The sequence below is a fragment of the Ammospiza nelsoni genome, chromosome 3 (genome assembly GCF_027579445.1).
Source record: "Ammospiza nelsoni isolate bAmmNel1 chromosome 3, bAmmNel1.pri, whole genome shotgun sequence".
Classification (NCBI taxonomy): domain Eukaryota; kingdom Metazoa; phylum Chordata; class Aves; order Passeriformes; family Passerellidae; genus Ammospiza; species Ammospiza nelsoni.
Window position 1 is genome coordinate 4,533,064 of NC_080635.1, and position 27,604 is coordinate 4,560,667.

The following is a 27,604-nucleotide window of genomic DNA, read 5'->3' on the forward strand; positions in this document are numbered from 1 at the left end:
CAGGACAATTCCGAGCTCCCTTGTTCCTGCTGGAACATCGACCTTATTAGCTGAGTGCAGAACATTCAGTTCCTGTACAGCAGAACTCGCCTTTCAAATGGGAATCTTGGAAAAAAGGCATTTCTCCAATACAATAACATTTAATCCAATACTTTCTGCTCTGCTTTAGCCCAAACTAAATTATGTCCAGCTGCATTACCTTGATGCAAAACAAGAGACAGAACTATTAATCTTGGAGAACATCTTAAACATACACACCTGCCCTTTCCACCAAGGACAAACATCCCCTCTCATGACTTCAGTAAACACTTCAAGATAACACACAATATTACTTCTGAGAATCGTGGGGTTCTCATCTTTTTTTTCAACAATGCAGCATTCACAAAAACACAAAAAAAATTCACAGAAGGAGATAACAGCAGTCCTTGGAAACAGAAGATCTCCCCACTTGAAGGTCTCCCAGTCTCAGTGATTCAGGGTATTTTCCAAAATCCAAGTTTTCTTTTTTAAACAGTGTTTCAAACCTCTTTGGAAATGACAACCTGTTGGACTGCCAATGCACACCCTGCTGTTTAGAAGCTGGTCTCAAGCAAGTAAATCCCAACAAACCCAGAAAAACTGGATAAGTACATTCATCCATTCATCTCAAATGGATGAGAGCTGTGAAGCTTAAAATGTGAGAATTTAAATTCCCACACCTATTAGTGATATCAGCAATGACCACACAAGGCATCATCTACTTGAAGTGCTGACAGTGATGGGAATTCCATCAGCAGGGACTGCACAGTGGCAAAGGAGGCAGCCACCAATGCCTTGGTGCCAACAAGAGAATATTCCAGCAGCAGTCTGGGCAGTCTGTCCTTCCTTACACCCCACGTGGTGACAGCAACAGCTCTTGCCCCCTCAGAGCTGACATGAGCTGCTCTTGGCTTCTGCTCATTCATGTCTTCTGGACCCAAATGTTTCATCCTTTGTGGAAAATACAGTTTGCCACCAGAATTCTGATGGTGTGGCAGATCAGAAACCAAACCCATCTTGCCAAAGCACGAGTTGGACACTCAGCAAGTCCCTCAGACACAACAGTTTGAACACATGGCTCTGGTTTCCTTTAAAGAGCCCAACAGGCAGTGTCAAAGAACAAATATGAGACATCAATTCTTTCTATCCCAGTTGTGCTTTCTAAACATGACACTGCCAAAAGCAGACTCCCAGTGTGACAGGTCTCAAAGTAAAGGGTACAGAAGCTGTACAATACATTGGGTTTGGGGAGGGGGGTGCTGTCAGGTGTTATAATAACAATTCAAACATAAGCACAGAAGCACACAACTCCCTACCTACATGGATTACACTTCCTGTACCAAAGTGTATCAAATTTTATGTCCACACAACAAGCAAAACTTTTAATTTCATGATCCTGCAGATGTCTCCAAAACACTGAATCTTCTCCGAGCAGCCCAGCATCTATTTTCAGCAGCCTTTTGGAGCTGATAATACCTTTGGAACCAAAATAAACCTTGATGCACATGCACTGTACTTGATGAAATCCTAGAGAGGGGGAGAAGGCTGCTACGGGGATCCACAGCAGCCAAAAGCTCTTCCTGGGAAAAGTGGAAGGCTTTCTGCAAACAAGGATTGTGTGACAATTGTGTGGTTTGGTTACAGAGTGTCAAAACTCTGGCTGCAGCAGATGCTTCCACAGCACTCCCACACCATGAGTCACCTGGGACTGTTCTGGCTTCACATCATCCAGGAAACGCTTCATTCATGCTGAACTGGGTGAGCAGGGAGGGCAGCACATCGCTGTGCTCAGAGGAGGGGCATCACCAGGCAACATCCTTCGTGAGGATATTCTAGGCTCACATTTCTCTCACCAAGTAGTAGCTACATTAATTTTCTGTTTTACTGATGTAAATTTCTGCATTCTGGACAGATTTTTTTAAAGACTACCTTGAACACTGTAACTGCATTTTTATTTTGGGAGGTGCAGTAAAAATATCAGCATTTCTGTAGGATGAAAATACCAATTAAATCCACTTCTCAGGCAGAATGTGAGAGAAAGGAACGATGAAGTGGACAGATGAGGAGCAAGACCTGGCCATCTTGCACCAGCATGCTTGGGATTGTTTGCCTGGAGTGCAAACAGCTGAATTTAATTTTGATTTACATTTTCTGGATAATAAAACCAGATTAGCTTGAGCTACGTGTCAGATTTATGGCACTCTCATGCTGGGATTTGCTGAGGGCGAGGAGAGCTGCACCTGCCTTCTGCACGAGGTCAGAATTGATAAGCTGGGGTCCCAGCCCAGGAACATCAAGGCACTGGAACCACGATTTTGCAGCACTGTTGCACTGAGATCTTTCCAGTGCTGAAATGAAGCACTTTGCTTTTGGTGCAGTGCAATAGAAAAATTGAACCTTCCCTCCGTTATTATGGCAATATTTTCAAGCTTTGCTACAGAATAATGATAATCAACAGTATCTAGAGATTCAGCTCTCGCAGAGATTGCTGCTAACAAATCTGAGCTGCTCTAAAACGGCAGGTACGAGCCGAGCTGTAAGAGGCCAGGAGGGGGTATTCTGCCAGCACTACATTCTCCTCCCTTCCCTTTAAACCCCTCCCCACCCCACCACCAGAGAAGTCAGCCCCCTTACCTGATAATATCATCGTTGTGCCCGAGGAAGAATTTCTGGCTGTGCTCCCTGGTGTTGTAAACCACGCCGACTCCAGCCACGAAGTACACCACCTCTTTCCCTGCCGTGTAGTACAGGTTGTTCCGGCACTGGTGGCCCCGGTAGCCGTACACCCACTCCAGCCGGAGCTGGCAGCGCGGAGCCGTCCGATCCGCCATGATAACCAGCCCCCTGCCCACCGGCACACACAGCCGAGCGCCGGCCCGCCTTCCCCCGGCACGCTCTTCCCTTCCGAACGGCGGCGATCCCCGCCCGCCTGCCGGAGCCTCAGGTGTCCCTTCCGCGCGGGGATGAGGATGAGGATGGGGCTGGGGCTGGGCCGTGCATCCGCGGATGCGGGATGCCGCCGACGCCGCCGCGCTACCGCCGCGCCGCCACCATCATCTGCTGCTGCCGCTGCCCAGGACGAGCCGCCGCCGCTCCGCCGCCGCTGCGCGACCCGGGCAACTTCCCGGGGGCACAAAAACACACCTACATAAGCAGCACGCCCGGCTTTTTTTTCTTTCCGAAGGCAAAGTAACTTCTGTGCGTCACCAGCACCACCTGCCAAAGTCTCCCCGCTGCGTCTCCCGTGTTGCACCTTCTTGGCTTCCCGCACAAAGCTTCCTGGGCGCTCTTCTTTCTAACATATCTACCCTCGGGGCCAGGGCTGGAAGAGAAGAAAACGCAACACCCGTGCGCTAGAGCCGCAGAGTGCACCTGTGTTTAAAATGCAAAGGGACTGCCTGGATAAGGGGAGCTCTGCTTGGATGGGGAGCTCTCGTTCCGTGAGGGGAGATCTCCTCGGATGGGGGAAGCTCTGCTTGGATGGGGGAAGCTCTGCCTGGATGAGGGGAGCTCTGTTCGGATAGGGGAGTTCTCTTTGGGTGGGGGAACTGCTCTTGGATGGGTGCTGTGGCCACTCTGGGCTGTCTGGGGGGCTCCTGAGGCTTTTCAGCAGGATCCAGTGCTCCGAGTCCTCACACAAACCCTCCCTTTCAATATCATCTCACATACAACACCCAGCATTAATATGGGAATATTACCCCACCTTTCCTCACTCCCAGCAACAGAAAACTTTCTCTTTTTGGAGTCTGTAGTAACTATGTAATTAAGGCAATCTTATTTTCCGGTTTTCAGTCACAAAAAACTCTAGGTCACCACGAGATAGAGGGGACTGCAGTTTTGTTTGGGGTTTTTTTCGGGGGGAGAGGGGTGTTTCCTTTCCCCCTCCCCCCTTTTTTTTTTCAATGTTATCCTTTGGAATGATACTATAAGGAACACATTTTCTCTCTTGCCTTCTGCTTTTCCTAAAGCAGAATTCATATTACCGTTATCTGTCGAGCTTGTTTGCTGCATGTTATTGTGTTATCCACTGCTTTATAAGTATCACTGCACAGAAGCCCAAACCCAGCCCTCCAGAAACTCACTCCACAAGGCCACAACCGCAGGGAAGAGGATTCAGAGGAGCAGAACCAAACACCCATTTGCAGTGCACAGCGCCAGACGGAGGGGAAGAGGGAATTCCAAGGCTGACGACCCCTGTACCTTTTCCCACACAACACGCCTCACACCGACCGAGCCGAGGAGCGGCGTGCCGCCACCGCTCGCACACGGGGTCACAGCGCCGGCAGCGCTCCGGGACACGGCAGCGGGACTCTCGCCCTCAGGGGAATGCAAGCCCCGGCGCCTCGGGAGCCGCCTCCGGCAGGAGCTCGGCCCCGGGCGGGCGAGGGCGCGGCCGGAGCCCTCACGCCGCCGGCCCTGAGGCGGAGCCGCCTTCCCGCCTCACGGGGCGCGCGCGGGCGGCGGCGCGAGGCCCCTCCCGCCCTGCTGCGGGCGCGCGCCCCTTCCCGCCCTCGCTCATGAGGGGCCCGGCCCTGAGGGCACCGCGGAGCCTTCAGCGATGGCCGGCACAATCCGGCCCCGCCTTCGAGGCACACGCAGATTTAGGGACAAAATCCCCCCATTTTTCTGCTCTCCCCGTGCGCAATAGTCTTCAAAAATCTCACAGACTACAACCAAATTCGCACTCACGTTTTTTAACTCCTTCCCAGCAGCCGCTCACCGCATGCACTTTGTTGTATCATAGAATGGCGGAATGGGTTGAGTGGAAGGGACCCACAAGGATCAGCTCCTGGCCCTGCTCAGGACACCCCAACAATCGCACCCTGCCCCTGAGAGCGCTGTCCTGGAGCTCCGGCAGCCTCGGGACCGTGGCCATTCCCTGGGGAGCCTGGGCACTGCCCGGCACCTTCTGAGGGAATGAGGGAAGAGCCTTCCCCTGATATCCATCCCCCCCAGGCTCTGACACGGCTCCCGCCGTTCCCTCAGGTCCTGCCTGGGTCACGGGAGTGAAGAGATCGATGCCGGCCAATTTTCCCGCCCTGGTATTATTCAATGGAATAACTTCCGTGTGATCGCAGTTTTTTGGGTTTTTTTGGGTTTTTTGTTGTTTTTGTTTTTGTTTTTTTGTTAATTATCTCATTTACATAATAAAATTAATCTATATGATAGATAGGCTCTTCACCTATCCAACTAGTTTCAAGCCTCTGCTGCCGTGGCTGTCACTTCTCTGTGGGCGAGGGCAGTCAAGCTGAACTTTGTGTTTAACCCTTTAGGAAAATTTATATCCTGTGTTTTAGAAAAAAAATTATAAATTATTATCATCATTATTTTAACAATTAAGTACATTAGTCATGAATGAACACCCCATAAAAACCTCAAAGAAAAACCTTAAACATGTGGACTAACACAAGTTCAGTTTAATTCATTTTTCTATAACCTACACTCTCAAGAATTTGGTAAATTTTGATGGTGGTTGAATTAATTAAATTAATTTAAGCATGAGGTTTTGTGTCATTTTTTTTGCAATTCAAAAAATGGCATTATTACTTTCCTATTAAGAGCTGTCATGTTGCAGAGAATGTTCCTCAGTGCTGCAGCCTGCTGTTCACTGTCAGCACAACATAAATATCCTGGATGCTCTCATAAGCTGTTTTTTGGGTGTTAATTCCAGCTTCTGGAACCCTCAGCATCACAAAGAGAATGGAAGTAGCAATGCAAACCAAAATAAAGTGTGAACCTAAGTTAAAAGAGGGCATTTCTGTTTAAAAAAAGAGTCGTCTGAATATACTACCAATTTCACATAACTGTAAAAATGAATGCTTTAAAACTTAATTAAAAGAGACATAAAAATTGAAAATAGCAGGAGTATTTTTCCTCCTCATTGTGGAAAGGAGCCCACTGGCTGGGAACACATATCCTGTGACTTTACTACTTTTTTATTTTATATTTGAAATGTAAAAGCCAACTAATGTAGCGCCTTGGATGAGTAGTACCTGAGTGACAGTCACCACTCTGCTGAAGGGACAATTTGCTGCTGCTGTTGCATTTTTTGAGGGCTTTGGGGTTGGTTTTTGGTTTTTTTTTGTTTCTTTGGTTGGTTGGTTTTCTGTTTGGTTTGCTTCTTTGAAGCAAGCCTTTTATAGAAGATGCCAGGAAGCACTACATCTCAAATGAACTCCAATCCTCTGTGATATATCCTGCCCACTCTGTACATATCCAAGAGCTGTGATTAACAATGAGCACTGAGGGTTTCCCTCCCAGAAACATCTGTCTTATGTCCTAGATCTCTGCTCCACAAAATAGCCTTTATAATTCATATTTTTATGGATGAATGTGCAGCAGATGCACAGAGATGGCATATTAATTGGTATTTCAAAATTGGTACCTCTTATCTGAGCTGCAAATACTTTTTAAAATTATATAAAATCCCTAATAACTCAGGGGAGGGATCAGAAGCAGGAGCTGTGATCTAGTTCTGTTTATTTGTTGCCTGGCATTACATTAATCCAATCCTGACTGATGCCTCTCGGTGATTTTACAATTTAACTACAAAATCATAACAGGGGAATTGGCTCTAAGCTCTTATCCCTTGTGGGCAGAAATACTGATTTGCATTAATGCAATGCTTGGATCTGGCCAGAAACAGCGTTAGGAGAAAAGGAGAAAAGAAAAAATGGAGCCTTTTCTATCTTCACACTCGTTTTGGAGAGACCTGGCAGACCAGGCTCCTTCCAGAGCCAGCCTGGAGGGAAAGTCCTGACCAGCTGTGACAGATTGGTGCTGCTGCTGTCCCAGAGCTGAGCAGGACCGGCAAGGATGGCAGATGGACCAAACCCACCCCCGAGGTTTTAAAGTTAAGTTTTTAAACCTCTGCATTCTGACATAGTCGCCCAAGGTCTCCCAGACCCCCTCTCATGGGATACTGCCTGCCGTCATCCAGCCTGGGGGCTGCCTTTCTGCCGCATCTTCATGGAGCCTCAGCGACCGATTTCAAATCACTGCAGAAAGCTTGATCTTCCCCCAGAATCTCCTTTTTCCTGCCACAGCAAGGATGGTGGAGCTCCTCACCTTTCTGTATCCTGGCTGCCATACTTGACTCAACTTCCCTCCCACGATGATTCAGCTGAGACGTGTTTAAATCTTGCCACGAGTTTACATAATTCCTTAGCAATCTGACTTTGATCCGAGCTCTTCATTCTCTCGAGTGCACCAGTCACCCTCGGTGTGCGGTGCCCTGGATCTCCCTGGGTACAGTGACCTCTCATGGACAGTTCTGGCTCAGCTGGGCGTGGGAGGAGAGGAACAGCGGTAGCAACAACAGACTTGAAACAAAATTCGTGTTAGGCCCAGATAATTTTTGCTGTTACAACGCAATGAGCCACCCCAGCGTCTCATCTAACAGAGAAAGAGTATTGTGCGACATTCCTTACTTTAGAATATAAAGTAAATGATATTTCAGACACCGAAAAATGCGTATTCACGCTGCACTGTAGCTGTGGTGTTCACCACCACTGATCAGCTGGGGGGTGGTGCTGAGCAGGGGAGGATCCGGCAGGCACGGACGCACAGAACGCTTTCCTTTCATCCCATTAGGTGTTGGAATGCCGAGCAGCCCGTTCCATGTCCCTGCCGGCGTGTCCCGGGGCTGCCCCGGGCTGTGCTGTGCCTGCGGGCGGGCCGTGCTGCATTATGACACACTGCGGATGGCGGGGGCGCCTGGGCACCGCAGCTGAGCGAGGCACAAGGCAGAGCCTTCACAGCCCCGCACCGGCTCCGGACAGCCACAGCACCTGCTCAGGGGCTGCCCTCCACTGCACAGGGAGGAGGTGTCCACTGCTTCCACTAATTTCATTCTTAACGTTAATCAGGGATTTAGCACAGCCTGATTTCCTGATTTTTTTTTAATGTTTGTTTCAGCTCATTAGGATTTAAGTTTCTGTATTTCTTCAGCCACCTGTGATTAGCAAAGGTAGGGAACACAAAACAAAACAAAAAGCCAAACAAACAACAACAAAAAACCAGCCACCGGAAGTAGCAAAACTCTTATACATGCAAGTTATTTATTGCAAAGGTAGAATCTGAAAGACCGCACCCATTTAAAGTCTGAGAACTCAACCATAAGAAAGAAGACTATGGTGAAGGGGAAAAACATCTAAATCAATATTTCACCAGCACAGAGATTGATAATTCCTTTCTTTTCCTTTACCATTACCATTAATCTTCCTCATACAAAGTACAGCCCTACCACAGAGCATATTCCCTGTGCAGAACAGATGGATTGACAGATTATTGGCATCAATCTAAAAGAAAACCCTCCCACCAACACATACTAAATTCTGATGGCTAAAGAGTTCTGGGTTTGTGCTCAATTTGCCTGGATATGGGAAGGACCCTCTGAGACCTTCCCTCAGCTTTTAATGTGATGTGAGGGTCCCTCCAAGTTGGAAAAAAGGAGACTGACCTGACTGCAGGACAATTCCTGTTCTTATCAATGACAAGCAACACTGCTGGGAAGCAGTTTGACTTAATTAATTTTCTTTGAAAATTCTCAGGTCCTGTATGACTTGTGCAAAGTATCTCCAGAGGAAATATCACATCTTAGGTACAAAACAGCTGCAGTAATGTGTTACCTTGTACTAGAAAAACAGCTGCAGTAATGTGTTACCTTGTACTAGAAATCCTCACCCTTCAGTGTGTCTCCAGGAGGAACAACATTCCATCTGCCAGCGGTCCAGCCAAGGTCACTGGTGCAATTCAGAAAGTGTCACAGCCTCCTCTGAGCAGGTGACACCAGTGGGAGTGACAGCCTGCTCCAGTTTCAGCCCCATTTCCATCACCCACTTTTGCAGTTTCCTCTCCCCCTGGTATTCCCAGCAGCAGCCCCTCCCTTCACATGTCCAAGAGATTCCCTCACTTCTGTCCCTCCTGCCCTGGCACACGGGTGTGTGCACTGACCTGACTTCTCTGACTTGGCTCTGGCTGGGGAGGCTCCTCCTGACCTCTCTGCAAGGAGACTGCTCCCTGAGGCTCCAAGGCTTACTGGGATTCACTCCTGCTCCTCAGCAACTTCCAGTCAGTCCCTAAGCAGAAAGGATTTTTATTCAAGTCATTCTTGGGAACAACTTCCAGTAAGGAGTGAGACAAACAAGAAAACAACTCTAAAAGCAACGCTCAACCAAATCACTACAGAATCACACACCCCAGGCTGTCGAGATCCATCTGCCTCACTGCTCACTGCACCAGCTCAGCTGAAGTGACACATATGTAAGGCATCAACATCTCTGTGCGTTAATCAACTCAGAAAATTGTCTCATAGTCTCTAATGAGGCTAAATTTCAGCTTTTTCTAATGTATTAGATTTTACATTTACAATACTAGCAGTATTAGCCTACATTTTACTAATAACTTGACTGAAAAACATAACATTACAGAGTAAAAACTTGTGTACATAAATACTCCATTGTTTAGTAACCAAAACCTTTGGAAAACAAGAAAAACTCAAAGATCACTGTACACTCCATGAAAATATTTTAAGACACTGTTTTGGTCACATGTTCAGGAAACTGTCACTTGGAAACACGTGAGTTTGCAGTTTATCTGCTTTCTACCAAAATTAATATTTGAGTGGATTTTAACAATCACAATACATAAAACCTGGGCTCCTTACATTTCATTGACTTCAAAACATATTGGAGTTTCTTAGAGCTATTCCTATTAGATGGATCCCCAGGTGGCATCCAAGGTAAGGAAGGGTAGGTAAGCACTTGAGTGTAAGCACTTCCACTTGGGTAGGAAGTTGGAGACTGGTGCTTACTCAAAATGATGTCCTTGTGCTGCCAGCAGGGACATGGAGCTTTACCTCCACTGAGTAAATGTTCAGGGAACTCCATTGCTCAGCCTCTGATGTGCTTACTCCCATCCACTCTGCCGGTTTCACTTCCCACAAAAAGTATCTATATCAGAATATTATCCAAAATATTAATTTAATTCCTTTTCTCTTTATTTTTGGCACTTAATTTGGGAGGCAGGGTAAAAGAGAGGGCAGGTGGGAAGTGAAGGGAAAGAAAAGTGGGAAGAGAGAAAACAACTATTTCAGAATGAACTTTCGCACAAAAGAATGGAATTACATTTGAAGACATCAGTTTCAGTGCACAGGAGAGATGACATTTTAAAATAACTTTATTTTTGATCCTCTTTCAAAATTATGATTTAACATTGTCAGAAATGAAATAAGAAACTTACCCAGCATATTTAGTTTTAAAAGCATTTAATGACATCGCATATATTTAACAGATAGGGTAAAAGTCTAGAGGTACAGTTCGATACAACTGAAAGCCAGTTCCAGTACTACTCTTGACTACAGGCCCAGTCATTGAAAGTTCATTCCTATTAAATGTAATTTTTGATTGTGCAGTAAGATGAAAATTTTTCATTACAATAGTTACAGTGACAGAAATGCACACTATGTATCAAAGAGCAAGGTAATGTAGCAAAATTATAACACACAGTGCTGCAGCTGACAAGCAAGTAACCATTTGAGTAACATTACTTTTCCAGTAAATGCTTCAGTTCCACTTTTACACTTATTGATGATTTTAAAGGGTTTATTATACATCTAGTCTTATTATACTTTGTACTAGAATTATCTGAAACATACAATATAATGTATTTCGGCAAAAAAAAAAAAAAAAAAAAAAGAAATTTGAAATTACAGCTTATTTAAAACTGTACCAGCCTGTTAATCCATCTTGAACACCAACATTCTTATCTGTCGTACTCGATGCGGGGACGCTTCGGGTGGTGTTAAACAAACCTTGGGCTGTGAGTCAACCTGCACTCTGTTACAGCAAAGAGAACACACTACCATTTGAATTCCTGTTAGAATTGCTGGGGAAGGCTCTACTAGCCAGGACTCAGCATAACAACCTTAACTGGAAGTGAATGCCTTTGAGAATTTGTACATTGGTTTCTCGTGTGCACAGTAGATTCGAAAGCACCGCTGCCTTGCATACCAATAGCACTAGGAGTGGGTTATTTTCCAAGACAGCCTCACAAAATTGAGGAACAGTTTAAATATTAAGATCTAATCTACATTAACTTCATTTAAAAAAAAAAAAAAACAAAACCAAAAAAAAAAAACCAAACAAAAACAAACCCCGAAAACCTGGTCCTCCCTCTCCTACAGAAGCTGCCCAATGCACCTCATACGTTTGTAACTTTAGATTCTTTTTTTTTTGTTGGCTTTTTTTTATTTTAAAATGCTCTATAAATAAAAAAATGTCAATCACATTGAGGAACATGAGGCACAGAGAGTAACGTATTGGTTCTGAGCTCGCATGCTGGAATTCCACTGGAACGGTCAGAGAAGTGCAGTGTGTGGAGATGGAATTCACTTCTTTTTACCAAAAAGGCTGAATCTTTTCTCTTTGTCTTTCTCTTTGTCTTTCTCCCGCTTGCCAGGGCTGGACTCGCTGGTTATTGTGACACTGGCAGGCAGGGTCTGGGCACGGCTGGAGGCTGGAGTGCTCTGGGTGGTGGGGGACACTTCGATTTTGTCTGAAGAGATCGCTGATGTGATGGCCTGAATCCACGTGTTCATCTCCTCCTTCAAGAGCCCCAAAGGCACAGAACTGTTACAACCAGCACACCCCTCTGACTCCCACAACAGTGCAATGGGGAATGGACACCGGTGGAAATGCAAGGAAAACCAGCCCCAGCTCATCCCCCGGGCTGTGCCCCTCCAGAGACACCTCCCAGAGGCTGTACCTGAGCAGCCCTGGGCCTGTGCATCACCCACACACATGTCACAGACATGTTTTATGAAAAATCCTTTCCTTAGGATTTTTCCTCCTGAGAAGCTGAGAGGCCTCAGGAACAAAATGTAAACAATGATTATCTGCTGCTGTGGAATGCAACAGGTGCATCTGGGATTGGTCTCATGTGGTTGTTTCTAATTAATGGCCAATCACAGCCCAGCTGTCTGGACTGTCTCAGTCAGTCACGAGCCTTTGTTATCATTCCTTTTCTATTCTTAGCCAGAAAGGATAAAATCCTTTCTTCAATTCTTTTAGTATAGTTTTAATATAATATATATCATAAAATGATAAATCAGCCTTCTGAAACATGGAGTCAACATTCTCGTTTCTTCCCTCATCCTCAGACCCCTGTGAACACGGTCACACACACAGAGTGCACAGCAGCTCTCAGCAGCTGCCTCTCCCCATGGCCCAGCAGCACAGAGAGCACAGTAACAAACTAAGGAAAACACACTTACATCGTCTTTGGCTTGGAAGAGGTATTCGTTGCCATCGGTCAATCTGGAAAGAAAACACCATCACAAATTTAGCCCAGGAGTGGTCACAGGGCTTCAGCTCCTGCTTGTTTGGCTCCAGCACATGAGCAGCCCAAGGCACACAGGACTGCACTGCCAAATGCCCCCAACAACTTGCAGCCATGCACACAGTAGCTCTGGGCTCTGGACATGCTCAGGGTGGTGTTCCCATATGGCTGCTGGCTCAGTATTTGCTCTTTCATCTTTTCTCCTTTGCAAAACACATTGTCAAAGTTGACTCAATGCTTTCATGTCACAGGCAGCACCCAGAGTTTTCATGGCTCCTGTGAAATCCTGCAAAATTGTGCAGCTGCTCTGCTCTTGTAGCTGTGGTGGTGTTGCCTCGGGGTCCTGCTCTGAGTGGTAGTGATGAGCAGCTGCCTCTCCTCACAGTGAACACCAGAGTCTCCCTTCTGTGTGATTCCTGTGCTGATTTTACTCAGGTGGTTTAAATGGGATCCATTTAACAATGTATGTGATGATACATAGAAATGAAAAAACAACTGAGTATCACCAGAACAAGCGGGAGCAGGAGGCAGGGGCAGCAGGAACTCTCCTGCAGGTTTCCCCATCTTTCCCAACAAAAATCAAGCATTTTAACAACTCTTTATGAAATGAAATTAAGGATTAAATAGTAAAATAACAGTGCTTGAGTAAAGGAAATATCTACGTGCAAGTAACCAAGGGGCCTGATGCAGATGATGGAGCACTGGGAAAAAAGGGCAGTTGGTTTTTCTGCCTAACTTTGGATTTGGAACAGCATATACTTCCATTAGCAATTCAGAGAGGTTTTAAAATAGTCAAAGGATGAATCACATAGCTGCAGGCCTGTCTTCAAGAAAGATACATTTCCCTAAATATTTGCCATATATTTCCACATATATTTTCTGTAAAGCAAATTTTCCCCAGATAAGGATTCTCTGATCTTTAGAGGATTCCTGTACCAATATAAAATTACACCACCACCACCCCTGCTCTGCCAAAAAACCCCAAAACATCTGTGTTGGAATACATGACCCAATTAGTTTATAAAGTAAGTCTTCTTTGACAGGATTACCTCACAGCTGTGTAGTAATAAATATTTTTAACTGTTGGCACTAGAATAATGTTCAGTAAAACAAAGAGCTTCCCAAGGAAAAGCCTTTTTTTAAACTTTTGAGCAACAAGTCTTCACACATTTGAGTGAAATGCTCTGTAACTGTATGTTCCAGACCTGAATATGTGAGATGTGTTCAGCAGTCTCCTAAATTCACATTGAAAAAATTAAACAAGAGGTTTGATTTGGAAAAGAGCAGAACCACAATCACTGCTCTCCACTAGTTCCAGAGGGAGCAGCTGAAAAACCCAGCACTGTGAAATGCAGGCACACACATCTGGTCCTGTCCCAGATGAAAGTGCTCTGAGTACTGCAGCACTGTCCTGTGCTTGCTCGCTCTGATGAACAGACACAGCTCAGGGACAGAGAGCTTGCTCAGAAAAGCAGGGCTGCAGTTAGCATTCATGGTCAGCTCCTGGCTGGGTGTCCCAGTGAACACACCACCATGGCTCCCCCAAGGGCAGGACACTGCCCCAGGTTTACCTGAGCTTGAACACACCACCATGGCTCCCCCAAGGGCAGGACACTGCCCCAGGTTTACCTGAGCTTGAACACACCCACCATGGCTCCCCCAAGGGCAGGACACTGCCCCAGGTTTACCTGAGCTTGAACACATGCTTCTTCTTCTTGTAATCGACCGCGACTTCGCAGACTGCGTCCTTCAAGCTGACGGGGATCTCGTTGTGGTAAGGGATGCCAGAAGCAGCAGCTTTTGAGTCCTTGTAGAAGCCCATCTCTTGGTTGTTTATGACACAGTACACGTTATGCCATGACCTTTGAGACATGGGAAACAACAAGAGCAATTATAAATCCAATGCTCTCACCTGCAGAACTGGAGAAACCAAATGTCATTACTTCTGTAAGTTAATGGAGATTGGTTGGGTGAGGATGTGAATACAGCCTATGCTGTCCCATGAACTGCAGACAAGGAATTCTTTCATGGAAACATAGCTTCAAGACAAAAGCCAAAGGGAACCAAGATTCCCAGAGCTCCCTGTGACAGCACATCAGCCTGTCCTCACACTGGGAGGACTGTTTGGCAGACTGGGTACTTTGCATTCTTGAGACAGAAAATGATTGACCTTTTTAATGGCAGTACTCTGTTGTAGAAGGAATTCTCACTGTGCTGCAAAATGATGAATGGAATGGAACGGGCTGTGTGTGAAATCCTTGATTGACACAAATACTCTTAGTGGCATCATCCACCTCATTCTCTAATACAACTGTGAAAATTAACAATTACTCGAAATAGGAATACCCAGACACTGGTACTGGTGGCTGTCACTGCCTCAAAGGTGTTGTCTGGTGTGAACAACTCCAGTGGCACAAAAATCCTGGTACTGCTGCATTCACTTGAGACCTCAGATCTGCCAAGTGTTTTGGCTCCTACCAAATCCCACAGATGTTGCTGCAGCTGCTGTGAACATTTCCCTTGTCAGCCAAGTCATAAATCTAGTTTCAAAAGCTCTCTCAGGTCACAAAGGACCCCAGTCAGCTTTTTCAGCGCAGACAAATCTCAAAGTTCTGCCTGTTTGAGACCTGCAGGACATTCCTTGGGAGTGGAACTGACTATGGTGCACCAATAGTCCTCTGTTCATGCTGAACAGATTACAGAGTAGGTGGAAAGTGGTAATGTGCAAATAGAAAATGTCAGAAGAATATGAACATTTCTAGACTTACACCTACGTGGTTTTCTTTTCTTGTGGTAACGTACAACTTGAGACATCTGGAATCAAATCCCACTACTGCCACAAATCCATCATGTGGAGTGGGAAAGTTGTGGTATCTCTCTGCCTCAGTTTTCCACCTGACAAATGTGGCTAACACTGCCTTTTGTACCAAATATCTCCAGATTGCAGCTCCCCATGTGCAGTGTTCAGCCCTACAGCAACAGGAGCCTGGGCGGTCTCTGGGAGCTGAGAGGAGCCTGGAGATGGTTCTGTGGCACCTTGGGCAGAGCCCTGGCTGCCCTGCCTGTGTTCCACGTGGGGCACTGTACCTGCTGGAGGCCTTCTTGCTGTGTGTCTCCCACTCGTGCTTGCGGTGTAGGAAGCCCTCCATCTGGGCCGAGGGGATCTCCTGCGTTTTGGCCGGGAGGGTTGCGGCAGTCTGGGCCTGAACGCCGCTCTTGGCTTTGCGGTCGGACGTCGGGGAAGGAATGGGACTGGACTCTTTGGAACTCGTCCTCTGTTCTGCAGCTCCATTGACCATTTCGTTGGTTTCTGCAGTTTCTGCCACCTAGGAACAGTGGAGAACACGTTCAGTCAGAAGCCCCCAGCATTGAGGCATACTGCAGTTAATCTGTCTCCCTGCACAACGTGGCTGTGTATAAACTTTGCCTGGACAATGACACAGGCCAGTAAGTTCTTTCTCGCACTCCATGGAGACACAGGAGGCCAAGGAAATTAGAAGGAATGGATTAGTACCCATTTTATAGGTGGAGAGACGGGAAAATAAAAGCAGCTGAACATCAGTGTGAATTTTACTGTGCTTTGCTCTGCTGGTCAATTCTTTTATATATTGTTATTCCTAGAATGAGAGCATTTAATTCTGTTGCTAAGTACTCAAATGTTTGGAACAGTAACAATCACACTTTCTGCAAACCTAGAGGAACGGTAGAAGTTATACACATCAGCCACCTTAAGTACATTTATGGCATTACTGGGGCATTAAAGGTCCATAAAAGGAATTAACTATGAGTCAGCAGAGAAAGATGTCACAATCGCCCAGGAGCATTTACAAAAATGTGTGCAATTGATTTGTTTCTGTAAAAGCTCCTTTCCCGCTTTCCCCGTTCCCCTAGTGACACAACAAAATCAAAACATGCAGAAATTAGAAAGATTACACCATGCATCTCCACCATCCCAGTTAGGATATTGGATCGTAAAGACAAGGGGAATGAGGTCACGTGTCAATTGATCGAGGTCTGGTTCAGACTGGCGTTATTAGGTGGATTGGATTTTGGTTAAAGGAACTGAAAACCACCACAGTCACACAGCATCACACAGCTATTTACCCCCAAACAAAGACAGAACCAAGGCCTTGCCCATCACTTGCTTTGTTGGTCGCGTTGCCTGGCGCACTGGGATCGATAGCCTAGAGAGCAGCCGTGTTTCCAGCAGCTCTCACTGGTCAAGCTGGCGACGTCTTCAGGAGCCATTCATCCAAAAATCATTTAAATTGGAATCCTAATGGCTATAAGCTTTTGAAATGCAGCTTGGTCCCAGTTTTTTTTTTGTTTTCTTGTACCATTACTTTGACGTGTAGAGCCGTTGGTAGCAGCTCAGGAGTTACACAACCAGTGTGTAGTATTATTATTAGCAAGTTACTAAAGCTCAGTGCTGCTAATGCTCTAGTAGATTACAAACATTCTGGACTGGTTTTATGCAGACAAGCAGGTTTTTGTGAATGGCACAATAATTAGACATTCCTACTTCTGCACATGGCCTGGACAAATCAAAAGCAGCCAAATTATTATGCAACAAACTCAATTTTGCCACTGTTTGCTAGAACTTCTTACACCTGCCCAGTATCCATTATTGTGCCTCACACCTTGTACCTCACCTTTGGCCTATAAAGATCTGAGTGTCAGCTTGCTCTGACCATGGGAAGGATTGGTTAACTGCCTTTAGCAACCTAAACCTCCAGAGTACAGACACTACTACACCCTTAAACAGGGAGAGAATCACAGCTCACATTGCACTTCAGTCAGATCTGGTTTACCCTGTCCCTAAATACACATAGCCTTACACTGCCCCTTCACAATTAGGATCAATCTAAGCCATCAACCCTCACTACTTGTACCCAAATCTCAAAGTATAACAAAAGTGTTGCATTAAAGTGGGGGAGAGGGTAAATAGATGAGGCTGAAGTTTATCCAAACACAGCCAGAACACAGGTAGTGGAATGAACAACCCCTGAGTCACCATTCATCACCCGTGTCAACCACCCATGGCCAACAGAGCCCTTCAAGAACAAGGAGAGCTGTTTGCACACCTTTCTGTCCAGTGACAGCTCCGGAACCTCAAACTCCACTTTGCTGCTGGCTGGAGCCCTGTCTGAAGGACCTGACACCTCTTACCAGCACTGAGGAATCACACAGCCCACAGGAACTCATCTCCACAGCTTAAATAAACTCTCCAGAAACACCTGGCCCCTGCACTGACACAGAAAGCAGCGCATTTGCTGGAGCAGTACCAGCCAGATGTGAAAACAGAACTGCTTTGGGGGTATCCAGAACCCCTAACCTGAGGTTAACCAAACCAGTTTCAAATCAGCAGCCACTGCACAGCTGCTCAACAGATTTTATGGGAAACAATATGGAATTCAGTGCTGCAACCCTGTGACTTTGAGAAGTAACTGCCAACTTTAATTACATCATCAGTCCTGCACCTTCTACGTCAAATTCTACCAGTTGTAAAAGGGCTATGAAAAGCTTTTCTGACGCTCTTTCAGGTTTTATTTCCTTTCACGTGTTATCTACAATTAACAGAAAACAAGCAAAATAAATCATGAACAGCTCTGCAAAGGATGTGTCATGAAAACGGAGAGAAAACGGGAGCTGAACACACTTCAATGGAAACATGCGTGGGGCATGCGGAGACAACGCCACGGAGGACAAACAGCAACAGCAAACTCCTGTTACAACACAACAGGTCTCTGTACATGATACAGTTCTCTCAGTGGGGCCTGAGGGGTTAGTTGGAAGTGCTTTAGTGGCTACAGGCTACTCTGGAACTCTTTAAAGCAGGACTGGGACATGCAACAAGACAGGTGGTGACAATGACACAGGTGCCCCTTTGGATTCGCAGTGCTTGAAGCAACATCTGCTCAGTTCATGGATTCAAGGCTCTGCCCCACAGCTGAAGAACCAGATGATTTGCCTGCTTACAAGGCAAAGAGATGCCAACCTCTAGGCTGTTCTGTCAAAAGGACCTTCCTAATGCCTTTAGCCAGACCCACAGGCTGCAATAAATAGGTGAAATCCTACTCTTCTAGTGCCTGAAATGATGACCTTAATCAATGACTTACTTTTTCTTCATCATCATAAAAGTGGAATTTTTATGTAAGTGTACTAATACAAATTTTAAAAAATCTATCTCTATAAATTCCTTCTACAGACTACTTTTTTCACCAAAATGCATGTGAAGGCTCTGCAGATGGTGGAGTCTGAAGCTACAGCTATCCTGCCCTGGGAACTGACACACTTTGGAGGCACAGGGCAGCCACCAGAGCATCCCCATAAATTCACATGGAATTTTTAAAAGCATTAAGAAGCTATATGTTGTTATCCTGACAAAAGAAAAAAACAAAAAAACAAAACATGCATCATGAAGTGGAAAGACAAAAGTACAGTTACTGAGGCACATCCTTTCAATCACCGCTCTCAGCTCACAAGCTCAGCCCACACAGAACAATCCAGCTGCACTGCTCAGCCAGTTGTCAGAAACCAAAATTCTGACCAACAGCAGCACATCTTGTGCCTCACTGACACAGCTCTGTACACCCAAGGTACTGCAACACAGGACTCCACAAACTGAGCTTGGAAGTTCTCATGGAAGACTGAAGTGCAGATGGCAAAGATGAACATGGAAATGCATCATGTAGCATGGCAATAAAATAAAATTTCAAAAGAAGCAAACAGGTGATGTATAAGGCTGTGCTAACCAACAAGATGATTATCTGGGATGTGCTTGAAGATCACCTCACATTCCCTGCCACAACTGTAGAGAATTTATAAACATTAGAATGTACAACAGCTCACTTCAGGACTGAATGCTAAAGAAGAACCACAAGGTTTTATTTCCAGAAAGAGAAAGGTGGAACTGCTGTGTACTGGGGAGCATTGGCAGAGTCTGTGTGCAGACTCAGATCTAACTAGGATGGGCTTCTTAAAGCCAAGTTTGTGCTGAAAGGCATTTCCTGCCAGAGCCCTGGGCTGGGACTCGTGTTTGCTCTGCAGCACTGCCTGATATGCACAGATCCCAGCCTGCCAGAAGCCTTTCCTGCACTGAATGTGACCCCAGAGAGCCAGGCTCAGCAACAAAGGGAAGTGTCCTTTCACTCAAAGCGTTAACTGAAACAAGGAGGCTCTGCAGGAAGGGGGAGGGAGGGGAGCCAGATCCAGCTCCAGTGTTGCCTTAACTCCAGGGACATTTACTGGCATTGTCATGGCTGCACGTGAGGATTCTTGGCATGCATCCTGACTCCACTGGGACACCCCTGTCAAGAAGGAGCAAGTAAGGCATGGAGCATTCATTCTGCACCTATGTAAAATAAAGAGCTGGGATCTTGGACAGTGTATTTTATTTAGTTTGTAAAGGAAAGCATCACATCCTCTCCCCAAGGGGTTACACCCTACTCTCATTTACATCCCTGCCTCTCTGGAGCCCAGAAACAGAATTGCTGTGGTGCCACCTGGACAGGACTGAGGCCAAATGGGGCCCCAACACAGCAAGATCACAACCTTGCATGAGGACTAAACTCCCAGATAAATCTAGATACTAGTTTTGAATGGTTTATTTCACGTTTATTTGTCTCTGTAGTCAATGAGTCCATTCTGCATGGAATGTTATACAAACTAACCTTAAGGCTTTTATTTGTCCACAGTCACACTCCCCCCCCCTCCCAGCCCTTCCTGCCCAGCTCACTCATGTGGATTATCTTTGGCCTGGTACATAACTCTTGCTAATGCAGCTGATTTAATAAAGTTGCCGTGCTGAGACCTGTTAGTATAACTCGATGCGTCATACCTGTCAGGTCCTAGTGCTCTTCTTCATTAGGATGTAATCTCATTACATCTCAATTACTCATTTAAAGGAGGCTTTCGCTGGAAAATCTTAATGCTATTAGCGACATGAAAAACTCACAGTAAATAACATGAAATAAATGTGTCACCTTCAAGCAACTGAGTGTCAGTGGGGAGATTCAAATAAACAAAGATTAAAGTGAAGCAAATATATGTCCAAGGGGCTGCTAATTAAATAAAAGTCAACTGATGGGAAGGAAGAGAAAAGTAGCAGGGAAATCTGAAGCCAAAAGATTAAACCAGTATCAGTAAACCATACTGAAAAAAGGTTTCTGTTGCTGCAAGTGATTCTGTGGCTCACAGTCCAGACCACGAGCGGTCATTGGCTGTCCGTCTGCTAATAAAGTTTTTGTAGTTTTGGTAGGTTTGGGAGCGGTAACTAACCCGTGGAGATTCCTGGTCTGAGGGCAAACCGTTTTGGGAAACTTGTTCTCCTTTTGTCCCATCCCTGTTGGAGAGAGGAAAAAGAAAAGAAATTGTATAAGGTTCTTGGAAGTCACTCACCTCGTTCAACAAAATGAGATTTTCTTACAGAATATTAATTTAAGAAATCTAAGCATGTTCCTAAAATCCTCTGGCCCAACTGAATAAATCCAGTGTGAAGTGAGATTTAACCAGACTTTACTGACAATTACCTTACAAATAAACCTCCTCCTATCACATAAGCAGTTTCTAAATGGCTTAAAATCTGTAAATGATGCTCATCGAAGAAAAAAGCCAAGTTGGTTCAGGAACTGCAGTTCAGGCCCCAGAGGACAAAAGCAGCATTCCCACTTTTGGGCCAGGGATGCCTCAGCAGTGACAACTGGAAAATGGGAACTTGGCATGGAATTCAGGGGATTGGGAGAGGTCCTGTCCCCATAAATCACCAAGCCTCCTAACAAGGGTCATGTTATAAACCCATACAAGCTCCTCTCCTTTCACAGCACATTTTCAGCCCAAGGGTTCCCCAAGGGAAGAGCAGAGTCCAGCTCACCATTGCTGCTGGGAGTCTCCATCCTCTGCAACCTTGGGCTCCGGAGTGGGCGGCTGCCTCTTCCGCTCCTCCTCCTCTTGCTGCCGACGCACCTCCAGCAGCTCCAGCTGGGAGAGGAAACATTTCTTATTTAAAAACACTGCTCATTTTTGTGGGGTGTTCTAGAAACTAGCAACAGCTCTGTATGTTTTCCTGGAACATTACTGAAATTGAGGTAAATGGGGATAAAATTGGAAGGCATCAGGCCTTAAAAGAGTTTGTGGCACTGAATTTGTCAGGGAGGGCACAAGCATCAGAACCTCTGTTAGCAGCTCTCCAGTGGCCATGTCTATTTTCCTACTCATCCTATTAGAACAACACCCAGACAAACAACAAAACAGCCCAAGTTATTAAAATATCTGAAAGTGACATCTTCTTGTCTGCTTGCCAAACACAGAAGTAAAATGTTTCCTGTCTGAATCCCTGAAATCACCCATCTCCATAAAACCAGCCTGATTTGTGAGGATGCTGAGAAACTCCAGTTCCTTTTGTCTGCAGCTGCGACACTCAGTGTGTGTGAAAAGCCAGGCCACTTCAACTGTAGTGTCTAAAGCCAAATTGTTCTCCAAATATGGTAAAATGCTCTCCAAGCATCAATGACTGACACTGCAGTTGTGTTCAAATTGGAGTTTGGGGTTTCTTTTTCTCATTGTGTCTTCCTAGAGGACAATACAGCCTTGCACTGGAGCAGTCACAACACAACAAACATCACTGTCACTGCCCCCTTCCCACCACTGTCATCTTTAACCAAAAATAACTGGCCAGCTAATACAGCAGAGGGCTGGAGCCAACTGTTCAGCTCTGAAATTTCCTTCTGGGTCATCACTCCAAGGCCTGAGACAGCTCCTGTTGACTCTTAAGGTCATTTATCATTTAAGCTTTTTCCTTGGAGGTTGTTGAGTTCCAATTAATCAAAGAGGGTTTTTAGTATGGCTGGAGATATGAAACTTCAGGCTCTGTGTGGCTGGCTGAGGTCAATCAACAAACAACCAAGAAATGAAGAACAAGTTGGTGATTCTGGGAGCTGTTCCAAAGCAGCAGGAATGGCCAGGGGGTTCAGACACTCACCGTGGTCAGTCTCTCCAGCGCTGCAAACCTCTCGTCCCAGGTGGCCGCGGATTTCTCAAACGCTTCGTGCCGCTTGATCAACTTCTCCACCTCGTCCACGCTCTGCCCAATCTCACGGCTGGACAGGTAGGGCTCCTGGCCCAGCAGCCAGGCCTCAGCCACACTTGCATCTCTGGAGAACTGGTGCACCTCCAAAACTGAGCAGAGAGGGCACAGGGGTCAGTGCCATTAATGTCACAAAGATGAGCACTGTGGTAGCTTTGGGATTTATCTAAACCCAGCTCAGGGACCAAAGTCCATGCACTTGGCTAAGTATTCCCCTGAGCTAAGTTCAGTGAAACTGGTCACTGAAAAGACAGATATTTCTCCTATTGCCTTTGCATTTTGCAAATTTAGGGTGTTTTTTTGTTCTAATCTGGTGTAACCTACTATTTTCAGCATAGAAACTGGAATGTGACACCTGCAAATACAGTAGAGCTACTGCATCAAGTTCCAAGTTTGATCATACAGAGCAAGACCTTTGGTGGGGGTTTCTTGGTTTCAAATTCATTATTTAACAACAAACAGGTGTGAACCTTGCAGCTATTCCAGCACAAACACACTTCCAAGCGCTGTAACAAAAGTGAGGAGCTGCAGGTTTTTTTCAATGCTCAGAAAGGCACAATGCAGAAAGTTAAATATGACCCATCCCAAAAGAAATCCAAGGGTGTCCTTACTCAGTCTGAGCCACTCCCATCTGTCTTCCCATTTGTCAATCATTTCTTTTCTCTTTTCTGTCAGCTGCAGGAGCTTTTCCTTGATCTGGATGGAGAGCAGAGAGCAGGGCTGTTACACAAGCACCAGGCAGCAATTCCCCCCAACCCTGCACTGACAGACACTGCACAAGTTCCTCAGGAAGTGACTTCACCGTGCAAACAACAGCTGTTTTTCTCTTCCAAGTATAAATAAATGTGACATTTCCATTAAAATATCACATTTGCATAAGCATTCAGTGTCTGTTAAAAGCTACAGCACACAGAGTATTTGATAAAAGGGTGTAATGGGCAAACAAATGTAAATAGTGCAATCAGGCACTGAATATTCTGCCCTTTTCCAGTGAATAATGCAAAACAATAATAATAATGCTGTTCAGGACTGCTGCAGAAGCTCTCCCCTTCCTGAGAGGGAAGTGCCTCAAAATGTTTGATTACCTTTCCTTCCCCAAAGGGAGGCAGGAAAAGCAAGGGCTGAGCCTCTATCCTGTGGCCTGGACACCTCAGAAAATAAATCAAGGCTTTCAGCAGTTGGATATGGTTCTCTTAATATTCCTTGAATTTAGTCCCTACACAACAAACATTTTCCTGCTCATTCCCCTAGCAGGCCTCTCCACAGCATTCCATTTCCCCTGCAGGAAGTTCAGGCTGTCTCACAGCTGCCTCTGCCCTTGCTTAAGGAAGACACCTTTCCATCCCAGAGCCATTCTCTGCAGAATGGAATGCAGCAACTTTTGCATTTTCTGGGCTGAAAATGACACTTTAAATCTTGATGTCACCTCTGTTACCCACCATGAATTGCCAGAGTGAGGTTATACCCTGATTTCCCAACAGCACATAAGTGCATTGTCCCTAAGGTGACACTTGTCATTACTCTGTGGGTGACACAGGGCAGGTTTCTCCCTTGTGAAGAACCATGGCTGTGTGCAGGGAGCACGGTACCTCCTCAGATGCATAGTGTTTCCTGGCCAGCAGAGACTTGCCAAGCTCAATGCACGTAGTGAAGCTGTCATTTCGGGCATCAATTTCTGCTTTGATCCCCTGGTGATTGTTCATGAGCAGTTCCACAGATGAAACATCCCTAAAATGGGCAGAAACACAGATTTCAGATTCAACAGCTGCTACATTTCCAAACTGACCCACAACTCCAGATGGAAAAAATTGATTCCTAGATTGTCGTTGTAGTTCAGGAAGCCTTTCCCAAGGAACAGCACCATTCTGGCCTGAATCAGAGATCAAATAACCCCGGTGTGAGACCCAATCTCTCTGGGTACAATTTTCCATGGCAATTATTCCAGCAGCCACCCACCCACATGAGCAAGCTGCTGCAGCAGCAGACTCTGAAAGCCACTCTCAGTGATACAGAGGTTCCTCAGGTGAGCTGCAGCCTTATCTCTGGGTGGAGAAGGATGCCTTGCCTTACCTTGGCTTTTCCTGGGCTTCTATCTGCCGGATAACGTCTTCCATCCAGAGCATGAGGTCCCGAACCATGCTGAAGAAGCGGAATTTGTCTCCTGTGTCCACCAGCCTCACCCTGCGGCCCTCACAGGCATCCAGCAGTGCCTTCCATGCCTCCAGGACCTCGTTTTCCCTCTTCTGGATGTCATCAGCCTTGTCCCCGGCGTAGGCAGCCTGGAGGCGCGCTGCATCCTCCTGCAGCTGTCGCACCTGCAGCAGGGTGGGACAGACACAGCCATGGTGGGTGTGACACTTATCTGCTAATAAGCTACAGGGACACTTATCTGCTAATTCATCACCTGAGGGGCCTCCTAAAGTCACTGCAAATGGATTTGGTCTGTTCACACTAGAAAGGTCTGCGCTGTTGGTGAGCCACTATTATCCCTCAGAGAACACTGGAGAGCCAAGGGACCCCCAAAATAGCAAAGATTTGCCCCTGCCTGAACTCCCTGTGAGACACAGTGCCAAAGGTAAGTGTCTGTTACATGCCAGGGCAAATGGGGACCATTTTCATCATCTAATTCCCTTCCTCTCATAAAAGGGACAAAAACACCTGGGAACTCAGTGTCCAAACCACTACTGCAGCTGATAGAGATTATTTTTCAAAAATGTAGATAATGACTTCAAAGAGAAGAAAACGTGGAAATGTCAAGAACCTTCTACTATTAGAAATCTTTTCCTTTCAAACACTGTCTTGGGATGGCAAATGCTAATTCCTGACTGTTTTCCATATTTTGCAAGCCAGAAAACATTCCATTAGCTTTTGTCTAATAATTAATCTCTTTTTAACATCAAATCAACAGCCTTCTACCTACAGGCACAGAGACCTCTCTCAAAATGATCCACCTTGGTGCTCTGGCTGTTTCACCCAGAAATTATCCTAAGTGCCTTCTCCACAGCTCTGTGCTGTGATTACATATTCCTTCACTTAGGTCTTGATTATAATTACCTTTTTGAGAGACTGGGATTGATATTTTGTGTATGTCTCCCACTTTCTGTATAAAATCTACAGCTTCTGAAAGTAAAAGACCTGGAAAAGCTACTGCTTGCTCTATCTCCTTTGTTTTAGTGTAAATTGCAACATAATAGAGAATTGGCTGGCAGCTCTTTCCTGACCTGCTGGGATAAATACAGTCACTTGTAATTCCTCCTTCCTTAAGCAACTTGTTCTCTCCCCAAATTCTCCTTGTGGCAGCTGAATGTTGTATTTTGATTTAGAATCCCCCCTGTGCTGTATGAGCAGCTGCCACCTTCTTGGCACATCTTAGCTTCAAAAGTTTCAGAATTAGATCAGGTTTGGATGCTTTTAAAAATCTTAGCCTGAACTGTGGATTTTAAATCTCTTTTGCTCTCAGGACGCACCAAGAAAGGCCACATTTAATTCAGAATGCCCAGGTTCATAACCAAGACAGAAAGCCTCTGTGTAGGTCTTTGCCTCTCAGAAAGGAAAAATAAACAGTGCCTGGCACAAAGGGTTTGATTGGGGCTTTTTGGTGTTTTTAAAAACAAAAAAACCTAAACTGATAATAAATAACCAAAATAAAACCAAACCTCAAAAAGCCAACCAGGCTTATACATTCTTTCATATTTTGTACTTTAAATCAATACAGAAACTCTCTGTCTTTCTCATTTCTTCTTCAACCGAGGACAGGAAATGGAATAACATCCAACAACTGCCAACATGTTCAGAAGCCTGTGTACTTACAGATTGCTACTTTACATATCAACTGAACACAATGACAGAGCAGCAGCCAGACAGATAAGGAAAGGAGGCAGGTGAGGTTATTCCCACAGCACTACACGTGGGAAGCAGCTGGAAGCACTCTGTCTCCCAGCCACAGAGGGGCCAAGGGCAGCAGCAAACTCTGCAGCTCAGCTTCCCACACCCACAGTTCACCTGCCACACACCTGGGTGCCCAGGGCCTGGATATCGTGCTCAAACGTCGTGTGCATTCTCTGTAGTGTTTCCACTGTGTTTTGGTCTCTACCGAGCTCCTCGGGCAGTTTCTTGTGTTTGTCTTGGATTCGGCCCAAGATCTCCTTGGCATCGTGGTAAAATTTGTGCAGTTCATAAGAGGCTGCGAGGATTTGTGTTCTCGTGTCGATGAGCTCCAGCAGATCCGCCCAGGCCTCGTTGAGTCCGTCCTTCCACTCGGCGATGGTGGCGGCGTCCGAGTGGCCGGAGTTGATGAGCTCGTCGGCCATGTGGTTGACGGTGTCCACCCGCTCCTGCCCGATGTTCCCGGTGTCCCGGGCGAACTCCCGGAACCGCTCCTGCAGCATCTGCAAGGCACAGCAAGAGCCTCATGCAGCGCTGTGGCTACAGGAGAGCTGAGAGAGCCAAGGCACCCCTGTGAGCAGCACCGGAGAGGCCCTCCGAGGACTCACCGTGACGTGCTCGTAGTCCTGGCCCAGCTCGTGGGACCCTGCCACCACCTCCCTCTCGGCAATCCACTGCTCCAGGTCATCCACCTCGCGGTTGAGCTGGAACAGCCGGTGCCTCTCGTCCAGCTTGCCCCTCCTCTCCTCGGCCAGGTCCTTCAGGCCCGCGTAGAGCTTGTCCACCTTGGACTGGCGCATGCTGATGCGCTCGCTGGAAAAGCAAACAGCGCTGAATCTGCGCTGCCCTTGCAAGCAAAACCCAGTGGGGAAAACTGCAGGGAATAAACGTCCCTGGGGGTATTTAATCCACAGAATGCACGTCTGCTGCAGGCAGGAATTTGACTTGGATGTGTGGGACCAGTCCTCTGCTAGCAGAGGTGACAGCAATAGCTGGGAAGCTTGTCTGTCCTGCACTGTAAACCCCTGGCTTTAGAGAGGGGAGCTGGAATCCAGCTCTACATCACACCAGTGTCTTCTCCCAAAGCTACAGGCAGGATCTGAGCTGCTGAGGCAGGGAGCAGTTCCTTCTCAGTTAAACTCTGCTTCAGAGTTCAGCAGCACTCATGGGTTTCTTACCCCTTAAAGCTCAGCATTTGCACAAGGGATGAATATTTCTACTTGCTGTATCTTTTGCCTCTATTTTGTCTGAGCCATACAGTGCTGTCAAAGTGCCTTC

At 46.2% G+C, this 27,604-nt stretch overlaps 2 protein-coding genes across 5 annotated transcripts in view; both read right to left on the reverse strand.

The window, feature by feature from the left end:
• Positions 1-2,849, reverse strand: part of EML6 (EMAP like 6) — a 92,658-nt gene extending 89,809 nt beyond the window's left edge. For both annotated transcript variants that reach the window (XM_059467494.1, XM_059467495.1), the window contains exon 1: positions 2,653-2,849. In XM_059467494.1, coding sequence (XP_059323477.1) covers positions 2,653-2,849 — 197 coding nt within the window. The remainder of the gene's footprint in view (positions 1-2,652) is intronic.
• A 7,330-nt stretch (positions 2,850-10,179) lies between these two features.
• SPTBN1 (spectrin beta, non-erythrocytic 1) overlaps positions 10,180-27,604 on the reverse strand; it is a 115,983-nt gene continuing 98,558 nt past the window's right edge. For all 3 annotated transcript variants that reach the window (XM_059467202.1, XM_059467199.1, XM_059467200.1), the window contains exons 25-36: positions 26,935-27,139; positions 26,455-26,829; positions 24,512-24,756; positions 24,031-24,169; positions 23,053-23,137; positions 22,337-22,533; positions 21,230-21,336; positions 20,638-20,701; positions 15,445-15,683; positions 14,046-14,219; positions 12,293-12,335; positions 10,180-11,623 (exon numbers count right to left, since the gene is read on the reverse strand). In XM_059467202.1, coding sequence (XP_059323185.1) covers positions 11,408-11,623; positions 12,293-12,335; positions 14,046-14,219; positions 15,445-15,683; positions 20,638-20,701; positions 21,230-21,336; positions 22,337-22,533; positions 23,053-23,137; positions 24,031-24,169; positions 24,512-24,756; positions 26,455-26,829; positions 26,935-27,139 — 2,089 coding nt within the window. In that variant the 3' untranslated portion in view covers positions 10,180-11,407. The remainder of the gene's footprint in view (positions 11,624-12,292; positions 12,336-14,045; positions 14,220-15,444; positions 15,684-20,637; positions 20,702-21,229; positions 21,337-22,336; positions 22,534-23,052; positions 23,138-24,030; positions 24,170-24,511; positions 24,757-26,454; positions 26,830-26,934; positions 27,140-27,604) is intronic.